Below are 11,754 nucleotides of genomic sequence, written 5' to 3'. Positions count from 1 at the left end.
GATGATAATGATGTTGGTGATGATGAAGGTGACCATGGCGATGACGATGGTTATAATGATGATAAGGAGATGATGATGATGATGATGATGATGATGATTATAATGATGATGATGATGATAAAGGAGATGATGATAATGATGATGATGATTATAACGATGATGATGATGATAAAGGAGATGATGATATGATGATGATTATAATGATGATGATGATGATGATGATGATGATAAAGGAGATGATGATAATGATGATAAAGGAGATGATGATAATGATGATGATAAAGGAGATGTTGATGATGATGATAAAGGAGATGATGATAATGATGATAAAGGAGATGATGATGATGATGATGATAAAGGAGATGATGATGATAATGATGATAAAGGAGATGATGATAATGATGATAAAGGAGATGATGGTGATAACAGTTCTCCAGTTACTGACCTCTGTCTCATAGTGAGCATTTTCCTCTTCCATTCTCTCACTCTTTTACCCAGCATCTCTCCTAATTTTTTCTCTTCTTTTCCACTGTTGGTCTTGCTCCCCCTCTCTCTCTCTCTCTCTCTCTCTGTCTAAATATATATAAATCTTTTCTTCCTTTTTACGTTATAGTGTATGATAAAATATATTTTAAAAGAGACAAATAGTGTAGTTGTTACAAAAGGATGTTGAGGGTAATGATGATGATGGTTATGATGATCATAAAAGTAATGATGATGATGGTTATGATGATTATAATGAAAGTAATGATGATGAGAGGGAGAAGGGGAGAGAGAGTGTGCAGTTGGGATGTGATAGGGGATTTGTTTAAATATTATTAACAAAACTGATAAAGATCGAACACCCCTCACAAGAAGTAAGCAGTGAGAGACCAAATCACAAACACATGATGGTATCAAACATATAACAGAAACTCCCCTGCCCCAAAAGATTTTTAAAGTTCCATCAACGGATTTGTACCACAAAGTCATCGTGATTATTGGTATTATTTTTATTGCTCTCTCACATCCAGAATTTAGTGACTATATGGAAAAGATTTTATCTGGACAAATTGTGTCAGTCCCCCCCCCCCCCCCCCCCCCCCGTGAAAATGTGCCTATATACGCCTGAAATATATTTTAAGTCTGTAATTTATTTATATGTTTCTTAACATTTCACTAATATAAATCAATGATTTGAATATAAATATGACCTCCTTTTTCAGATTCTGAGAGATATGAAGAGACAGGACCCTCATATTTCTATGATTTGAATCAACAACATTTAGAGGTGTCAATTTAGTCATTTTAATCATGTCCGTAGTGATATCTTTTTAAAATATGTTTTGGCATTAATCATGGGTGGCATTATTTTTCGAATTAATATAGGTCTACAAGTAAATTTGATAAGTATATATATTAGACAAAGAGAAATAACAATTAATCACTGAGCTCTACTTATGATCATAGGTTGTTTGGCAAGGCAGTTCTATATTTCGATTAAAGTCACCTAAAATTTCAGTCGACTATTTCCATCGTAATATGTGCGGTAGCTGTGTGCTCATCAGGACACGACGTGGACGGGAAGCTAACGATTGCTAGCCCGCTAGCGCATCGGTGTAAAGACTTAAGATCTCGATACTGCCACTGGTACCTGATTTCGCGTTAGTTCTGGTTATTTCCCCTCGTGAAAAGTGTTTTGTACTTCTTACAGCAACATCTCTCGTTATAAATTATACAATAGTATCATTCATTGAAAATAGAAATGTATCAGGCCTCGGCGGATTTCGTTTTCACGTTAGTTTACATGCTTTTATCGGCCTGTTTGGTTGTCCCTCCGAGCGAGTTTCGATCTGCAGGCCTTACTATCCAGAATCTGCTTTCATCTTGGCTGGGGAGTGAAGAACTTCATTTTGTTCAGTATCACATCAAAAGGACGACAGCAACTATAATTTTTCACACCCTAATACCTTTAGGTAAGTAGAGTGTTCCTTCATTAATTAATTTTCTTTTTTTCAAACCCAACCTGTCAATAGTCAATCTAGACTAGATTTTTCTAGAACTGAATTCCTGAAAGTAAAAGTTTGTGCACATTAAAAAAAAAAAATTATTCAAAAATGTCACGATTGATCGATTCCTTGATATCTTATTTCTTGCCGAATACTGTTTAATCAAATTTACATCCACAAAAATAGGGGGGGGGGGTCTAACATTCTTTTAATTGTAAATGGTTGTAAACTTGTAAGGAATTAATTACAAAGCTAAGCAATTAATGTTGAGTTTCAGAAATGGAGTTTAATGCGACCTCAAAATTTGATGTCAGAAATGGTACACACAACAAGGTCCAACAAAGAATGAGACCGAATTCTTGCACAAGACTTTACAGATGATCAACTATAAAAGATTAGATGCAAATTAAGGCAAAATAATTGCTTAATATGAAATGGATAACAATTAACATCGTGAATGCTAAATGTGAATATCTAAATTTTAATGAAACGGTTTTCTTGATAATCATGACCCTGATAGTTATAATCGGTTGGGTCACAAATTTTTGGAAAGCACACAAAATTGCAATCTTGACAATTTCTTTATAGGCCTAAGGAGGCCAGGCCAGGCCGTAGATTTTTAAGAAATTTAGTGTGACAAGCTAATTTTAGGCGACTCTTTGAGTCTTTTTCCATGAATGATGGCAAAATTTCAAAATAAAGTTGAATTGAAAAGATAAAGGTTGTCCATGAACTTTACTTTACTTTACTTTACTTTAAAACACGATGTTGTAGGTCTAAGCCTGTTCATCGATCCAGGATTCTTCCGTGATTACTGCTATTTTGTGGAGGGAGGAGGTTGTGTAATAACATGAGACAATAGACAACACCTAGACCGGCTCATACAGAAGGCTTACTGGTACACTCTTTGACCAGTGACTATCAAGTCTATTCTTAAAAGAGTTTACCGACCCAGCTGCCACAACGTTTTCTGGGAGACCGTTCCACAGTTCCACGACTCTATTGCTAAAAAAGTATTTTCTTATATCTAGCCTTGAATATTTCTTTTCAAGTTTTCTAGAGTGACCTCGAGTTCGATCTTCTGTACTCATCTTAAAGGGCATCTCTTGCACAGTGTACAAGCCATTCACGTACTTATACACATCGATCATGTCCCCCCTTTTACGCCTGTGAACAAGAGTTGGTAGTTTGAGTTTGGTCAAGCGCTCCTGGTATGTTAAATTTCTAAGGCCAGGAATAATCTTTGTTGCACGTCTTTGTACGCTCTCCAACATTCTCTGTTCTCCTAATCTGTATGGGGACCATGCGGCTTGTCCATATTCTAAAATGGGCCTAACGAGGCCTTTAAACAAAAACGGCATAGTATCAGTATTGAGGTACATAAATGTCCTACGGATAACTCCAAGTACTCGATTCGCTTTGAGAACTGTTTGGGAAATGTGATCTTTAAATGATAGTTGTGAATCTACTAGGACACCTAGGTCCTTTTCTACGTTTGTAACAGATAGTGTTACAGAGTCTGTCCCCTTTTTCATACAATAGTCTGTAGAGGCTTCTGCCGGTAACTTCCCAAGCCTTAAAACAGTACACTTATCAGGATGAAAGCAAAGCTGCCATTTCTCAGCCCATTCTTCCATACGTGACAGATCCTCTTGAAGTTGCTTTCTTAAATCTGCAGTATCAGCACGGACATACAACTTTGTGTCGTCTGCAAACATCGAAATATTTGAGTTGACAACTTTTGGAAGGTCATTGACAAATAGCAAAAATAAACATGGACCCAACACACTGCCCTGCGGCACTCCACTCAGGACTTTGCCCCACTTAGACTGCTTGCCTCTGACCACTACTCTTTGCTGCCGTCCACTCAGAAAAGACTCTAACCATGCAAGTACATTCCCACGAACTCCATACGATTCTAATTTGAGAAGCAGTCGGTGGTGAGGCACCGTATCGAACGCCTTCATGAAGTCCAAATATATGGCATCTACTGTGCCTCCATCATCCAAAATCTGTGTCCACTGGTCCAACACTTCTAAAAGATTGGTGATGCAAGACCGACCAACTACAAACCCATGCTGGTGAACTGAAATCAAATCATTCGTCATAAGATGGTCAAGCAATTGCTTACGCACAAGATTCTCCATCATTTTACAAATAATGCTTGTTAGACTAACTGGCCTATAATTTTTACTATCACTTTTGTTACCTTTCTTGAAAATCGGGGTAACATTTGCAGATTTCCAGTCCTGGGGTAACTGTTTACTTTCAAGACTCTTTTGGAACAGCAAAGAAATCGGTAGAGCTAACACATCTGCTAGTTCTTTTAGTAGACGGGGATGTATTTTGTCAGGCCCCGGAGATTTATTAGGCTTAAGTCTACGCAGTAATTCAAACACATCTCCTGACGTAATCTGTATGTCGTCTAGTGGAGTGTCAAATTCAACATCTAAAGGGAGAGGAATATCTTGTAAATCTTCCTGGGTGAAAACTGAAGAGAAGAAATCTTGCAAAACCTCAGCCTTCTCCTGATCCGTTTCTGTTTTACTCCCATCAGGTTTGGTTAAATTACAGACACTTTCCCGAGTTGTTATTTTTGAGTTTACATATGACCAGAAGGCTCTTGCATTCTTCTTAACTCCTGAGGCTATATATTTCTCATATGAACTCACCGCCTTCCTACACTGCCACCTTGCTTGGTTGCTGGATCTACTATAACAACGTCTTTGCTGTTCAATTTCTGCACTAGAATACTTTTCCCGATTTTTTTCGCTTTTCATCTCTTGCCACTTTCTGAAATGTCTATGTTTTTCTCTAACCACTTCCAGAGTCTCTCTGTTCATCCAATGTTTTTTCCTCTGACTTACGTTTAGTGTTTTCTTTGGTGTATAACGATTAAAGATGTCTAACAGTGTAGTTTTGAAGAAAGACCATGATTTTTCCATGGACATCTCCCAAAATTCATTATTCCAATCAATTTCCATAATCTTATCATACATTGCATCATAGTCTGCTTTATCATAAATGTATCTTGTTTCTCCAGTTTTGGCGCCTTGGCCTCTTATTTTCATGTCAAAAATCAATGTATAATGATCACTTCTGCCAAGACTGGCAGAGGTTGTAATATCTGCAATAGCATGTTCATTAGCTGTAAAAACCAAGTCTAAGACATTGGAACATTGGCCACTACGGTGCCGTGTAGGCTGAACTTGGTGCTGTACTAGGAAAGCATCTTTAGTACTCTCAATAAATTTATGAGCTGGATGCTCTACACCCTTTGTACAAGATTCTAATCCCCAGTCTATGTCTGGAAAATTAAAATCCCCAATTAACAAAACATCCTGAAAGGTACTCTGACCCACTTCTTGGAAAAGTGCACACAACCCATCATTTACACGGTTATCTGCGTTTGGACTTCTATAAAAAAGACCTACAAGGAGTTTACCACCTTCCTGAAAATCAACTGTGGCAAAAACTGCTTCTTTGAAGCTACTAACAGAAAAACTTGTATAGGCCTCTGCTTTGAGGCTCTTACATATATACAAACAAATCCCACGGCCATTTTCGTAGAGATTATGAAAAATATCGAAACTATCTAGCTTCACTTCAGCTACTTCAACATTGTAACGTAAATTCTTTGGCTTAACTTCTGTAATGCCAATTATTTGTGGTTTATACAAAGTAATGATTGATTTAAATTCATCTCTTTTATTCAATAATGAATCTACATTTGCATAAATGCACTTGAGTTTATTAAGTTTACAACCTACTGGTTGATTTCTGGGAAGTCTTCGCGGCTCTCCAGGTCTTTTACTTGTTCTACGGGTGTTATGTTTGTCTTTCTTCTCACATTTGTTTCCATTCTCTTTGCTTGTGCTGCTTCTATATATGTCCCGATGTTGGTCACCCTTCCCCTCCTTCTCACCCACTGTGCATTCATATCCCCTTGACGGGCTGACTCTCCCTTTTTTTCCTGCAATTCCATGTATAAGTTTTTTTCTTCCTCTCTTTGGATCGGAGTTAAGTCTCTACGAATAACAACTCTCTTTGTGTTAACAAATTGTTTTAGTCGCGGAGCTGATTTTATGATCGAGTCCCTTTCTTTGACTGTTTCGGTGCTAACTCTAAGGGGGCGTGGTTTGCCAGCGGCCGTTTCCCTGCTGTATTTCCCCAAACGTCTAACGTCTATGATCTTAGTGGGTGGAGCATCAATCTGTGTGAGTATTGCCTGAAACAAGTTAGTATCTTCCTCTTTCCTAATCTTATCATCTATGCTATCACTCTCCTGAACGTTGAAAACCACAGCATTTAGTTTTCTTACCTCTCTCTCTTCCATTTCACTCACACAGAGTCCAACATCTTTGTTTGCATTTGTTTGTCGGTCCACTTTCAGCGAGTCCAAATCAGATTTGACTGCAGTGAGTTGTGTCTGGATGGAAACAACCTCAGACCTATCAGCCTTTTGGTCAATTTTGCCTATCAGGAGTTGTATATTGGTTGTAAACATTTCCATAGCCTTGTCTAACTTATTCTCAATGCGAAATTTGGTCTCACTACCATAACTCATATTGTGTTCCTTTGAATTGTTATGATGAAATCGCTGCACAAGCATGAATACTTCGCTAAAAAGTGCAACAAGATGATATTTGACAGAACACACACAGTTAAGTAAATTTTAATACATTTTAATTTGTTAAGTATACTTTGAATACAATAAAAAATAAACTTAACTTTGTTAAATGTACAGATGCACTTAATCTCCTTCCACTTTATCAGGATGAAAAAGAACTTCCAATTTTCATGCAGACATACATGTATAACAGGCGCGCGCACGCACGCCGAGTAGCCGAGAAGCCTGTTTCAAATCGGGCAAAGCTAGTTTCCATGCAATCAAAACCAGGCTGACCAGATTAAACTTTAAAAAAAGCAGAAACACGAAGTTGCAAACCATCCAGACTCCAGAGACTCCTAATGAATTGCGTTACTTATTAATTAATTATTTCATTACAAATCTTTATTCTCAGTTTTCTTATGAAGACTATAACTGATTTTCTTATAAAATTGAAGATATTTATGGCGTATATATTCAATACTGAATGAACACCATAAAACATTTACCAACAACAACAACAAAATATAATGTACTGATGATCAACAGCGCCATCACTACTTTATTATATTATATAGTTTTATGCAATTACTCAAAGAACTGAGATAATATGTTTCCTTTGGATACAATGAAAATAAACATGAACATAATATAAATCGGTTTCTGTAATGGTTCTACTTGTCTTGTTTCTTTTTCCTGGTAGGTTACTACATAGGATTTGGTCTGGTCTGTCCAGAGTACAATCTCTTTCAACCATGGAAAGTATCTTCCATATGGCTTGCCTACCTCATCACCTCTGTCCTGGTCACCATCATTGCCTTGGTCATAGCATACTACTGGTCAAGAAAACACTGGTCAAATCACCCTGTTTCGGCCACCCTCGGACATCATGACCACTCGTGGTGGGCTGTATGTTCCAACATCAACATTGAATTCCGGCGGATCAACAAGTTCTCCACCGGCCCACCAAGTTGTAGAGTTTACGTCACAGATTCGTGGATCATTAGGACTTCTGCATATTCAGTGTGCTTTGCTCACAAACAAGACTGCCATTTGAATATTTTGCAGACTGTGGATCATGCTCTATCTCACGAGAGCAGCACTGGTGTACAAATTCTGACCATTGAGGTAGTTAGTATCAACAGGAATATCAAACCATTCCAAATAAGGTATTTTATTCTCTATATATTTGTTTTATTTTCCAAAAACATAACGTGTGAAGAAATGATGTGTGGCAATCACACTGTTGCATGTTGGAACGTAATAACAAAACAAGGGATAAATATGAATACAGATATATTAATATCTGTATTATTTTATGAAGGCACTCTTTTTTTTAAATGGAAACTAGAAATATTTTGAAAGTCAATATTCTCCAAAATTTATTTTCCATCTTTAAAAAAAGAACAAATATAACATAGTATTGACACATTGTATTATTGTTATTGTTATGATGATGATCACCTCAAGCAATTAAAGTTTTCTGTAATATCAAATCTTCCACACAAAAAAGGATTTTACACATCATCTGTCTTAGAATTAAACATTATAAAAAGATTCTAAACTCTTATGACTCTTTCTTTGATGTTCTCACACTCACAGTTAAATATAGTTTACACAATGTATTGTATAAACTTGATATTATCAATCCATAAAATTACAGTGCTCCTTTCAATCTATTCCTGAACTTGTCATCAAACAGTCCATCTTTCCATTTGAAGAACCACACCACATATATATCTGAATTTCTGAAGATCCTTATAAATCAGACACTATCCGTGTTTCTATTTGTGTGATGCTAGGTTGAATGCACTTGATTTTCGAGACCTCAAGGATAAGGTGAGCATGCCGATAGTCAACGCTAGGAATGTAGTCATCCAACAGACCTTGACTGACAGGTTCCTAGAGGCATTCAGACAACAGGTGGATGGTAACCAAAGATACGCCTTACCCGATGGGGCACCGGTAAGTTTACTAATGCTGTGTTCTCACAGAAATATTTTCAGTGATTCTTATGAGAGGAATGACCAGAAAAGATTGTTTTTTGCATCTGTAAATGAAATCATCCTTAAATATCTATGTAAGACATTTAAATGGTTTATTAAAGAGCTCAATGGAAAGCATAATATTATGCAATTGCCTGCACACAAGTTAATGTAGAGTTAACTTCTATGCACATTACATTTTATACAAGGTTGTCAACTGGTCTATTCATAAGTCACTATTACTTTCATATAGAATGCAATGCATAGCTTTTCAAAAGAACTGTAAGACCAGAAACTTGAATGTTCACAAATGTTGTGAGTGGTTCAGACTTGCAAAGCTTCGTGCTCTGAATTAAATGAAGCCCAACTGACAGTTGCACATTTGCCCTTCTAACCTTATTTAAAAAGCTGATGATCACTTTGGGGTTATGGAATCATTTTACGAGAATCAGAAGGTTTCAAGTTAATGTCGTTCTGGTTTTCAGTAGATTATACAGTCTTAGAATGTATCAGTGCATAGACTGACACTGTAATACCTATCTAATCTTTATCCTTCCAATGACCTTCCCTCCCTCCCTTCGCTAGCGTCCTGAGGCCTGCATAGGCTGCCTGCAGACCCCATCCAACGTCAAGCTGGTGAAGCTGTGTGACGACCCAACCCAGGGGGAGTGTGTCCAGTGCTACTGCCGGCCCATGTGGTGTCTGGAGTGCCTGTGTAAGTGGTGGGTGAGCAGACAACAACAGGACAAACCAGAGACGTGGCTCGGCTCAAGGTCACCATGTCCGACGTGCCGCTCAAAGTTCTGTCTCCTGGACGTCTGCAATATAGCAACATGAGAGTGTGGTTTGTCCTCGCATGATAGAGACTGAGACCTGAGGGGCATTTCACAAAACTTGTCATCAGTGACAAATGACAGTTTTTGTTATAAGCTACTGAAATACTTGCTTCTGATTGGTTATCATCAGATTTGTCACTGATTTTTGTCATTTGTCATTGAAAAAAGGCTATGTGAAACGGGCCCCTGTAAAAAATTCAAAATCAAGATGCCCAGGGCAATCCTGGCGTGTACTGCACTTCAGTTTTAATGGTATAGCACATTAACTGTAGTGTAATATTCAAAGGGGCATTTGTGATAGACCAAGCCAAACTGCCTAACATAGTACTACTTTTGTTTCCCTATTGATGACTGTACTATGGCAATGTCACTTAGGTAGCATGCAAATTAAAGCTGGAGCCTACGTTCCAGTTTAAGGTGATATAACATGCTTTTACAACCTGTAGGAACGGTGACGTTATGAGTATTACTAAGCCCAACTGCAATGACGACTCGACAACAATGCCCTTGCGATGATACCAATGAGTGGTTCAACCTTTAATAAAAGATAGAACAGATAAAACAAATTATCAGCATGGCTGATATACATATGCATCACGCAATTAAAACAATCAAGTTTGATGCAACAAACTGTCTTCCAAATTAATGCATAGCACCGAATAATAACTATAAATGACATTATTATCCTTGATGCCTGTATCAAAATATTCACTCCATATTCTGTATGCCTACCCTTGTCATGCAAATTGACCCGACCTACTTTCTATCATTTTGTGCTAAAATTTCCCTTTTACCTCAAATGCTACTTTCCCTAGCTAACTAAATTTAGACCATCATCTTCTGTTCATAATTAAGTCATAATCGTACATTAATAGAGCTTCTTGCTCATTCATAATATCATAACCTTACTTGGATATTTCGTACTTTTCCAGCATGAATTATCGTATACGCTACTTACACCAAAACTTATATGTGGTACATTTACATTCAAAACGTATGGATGTTCTATGATACTAATCTTATTTCATACATCACATCAATCCACCATTATAATCACCATTAACATCAGGCAAAAGAGTAAATATTGAGCGATCATAATATGCAGTGATTTTCTACTTACAACATTGGGCTGTCTCAGGAAAACAAAATTAACAGTAGACTGTTCAGTGTAATAAACATTCAGTGTAACGTAAATCAGTAGCTCCACAGAATCAAATCCCGCCCTCTACGACCTGAATGCAGAATCCAGCTAAAAACCCCGCTTCTGACGTCACAACATCAACACAACCCACCATTGGTTTTCAACCACAGAGCTCTGAAAACATAAAATACAATGAGAATGCAGATCAGACTCTTAATCTTCAAAATGGAAAAATCAATGCAATACCTTTGCCCTGTTCAATTTAAAGTGAAAAAAATATAAATTATTTTAAGGGCTCTTTAGCCAATTATAAAAAGGGCCCATTGAGCTACAATTTATTCTGACAATATGTAAAGTAATACCCTCTTTTGAGCAGTTCTTCCCGTTTTACTTGATGTCATTGTTTTCTGTTGCAATTCGTAAGCTTAGTGGAACATTAGAAGCAATATTTTTCGCCCAATACAAGCTATCATGGCATGTAAAGTCTGGAAGGCACTACAACAAAGCAGTAATCCAGGGCTCACCGCCACCGACTTTACACAGAGGAAGGCAACTAACCTCTGACACTTGCCTTCTGTGTTGCTTTGCACAACCTGCTTTCCAACAACCTGGTTTCCAACAACCTGGTTTCCAACATCCTGTTTCGAACAACCACCACCAATTCTTGACTTAATATGGCCCTCAAATAGGTCCAGGTAGTCCTCTCCAGAACACCTTTTACACTAAACATCATGAATGGGACCTGCTCAAACTCAACTAGCACGATCGTTCCTCGATCCTCGTTAGCTGTGGTAGGCCTTTCTGATAGTTACTCTACTGTTTACAAACGTATCACAAGATATTGGTCCACTTACCACCAAACGACGGTATCCCAATCAAATATCACCATTCTGCACTCCCTTATTTTTTCCAGAAAAATTCGTTTTCGTTTTAAAGGTATAGTCTACACAAATTAAGTCGACAGATGGATTTAGTCTTTGATCTGAGCGTGAAGAGAAATTATTAAATATACTAGTACTCACCGGTTTTCGGGATGCTTCTTTCATCTTTGAAGAAGTTTTCTTTCATCGTTATTGTCAAGTTGTGCCACTTCTTTTTTATCTCGTCCATCGTCCTCTTCACTGAAGGGTTTTGGGCATTTATTTTTTCTGCGATTGCCTCCCATGCCTGCTCCTTCAGCTCGCTGTGAGCCCCA

At 37.6% G+C, this 11,754-nt stretch overlaps 1 protein-coding gene across 1 annotated transcript; it reads left to right on the top strand.

Moving 5' to 3' along the window:
- The first annotated feature begins 1,511 nt into the window (after nt 1-1,511).
- On the top strand, nt 1,512-9,527 carry LOC762775 (E3 ubiquitin-protein ligase TM129-like). The gene is made up of 4 exons (XM_011664101.2): nt 1,512-1,955; nt 7,301-7,766; nt 8,400-8,562; nt 9,168-9,527. Exons 1-4 carry the CDS (start codon nt 1,745-1,747, stop codon nt 9,417-9,419), a joined length of 1,092 nt encoding a protein of 363 aa, XP_011662403.1. The 5' UTR covers nt 1,512-1,744; the 3' UTR covers nt 9,420-9,527.
- Nucleotides 9,528-11,754: the final 2,227 nt, after the last annotated feature.

The sequence above is a fragment of the Strongylocentrotus purpuratus genome, unplaced genomic scaffold, assembly GCF_000002235.5.
Source record: "Strongylocentrotus purpuratus isolate Spur 01 unplaced genomic scaffold, Spur_5.0 spur5_scaffold_15, whole genome shotgun sequence".
Taxonomy (NCBI): Eukaryota; Metazoa; Echinodermata; class Echinoidea; order Camarodonta; family Strongylocentrotidae; genus Strongylocentrotus; species Strongylocentrotus purpuratus.
Note: the sequence above shows the minus strand (reverse complement) of the source record. Positions and strands in the feature narration are given on the sequence as shown.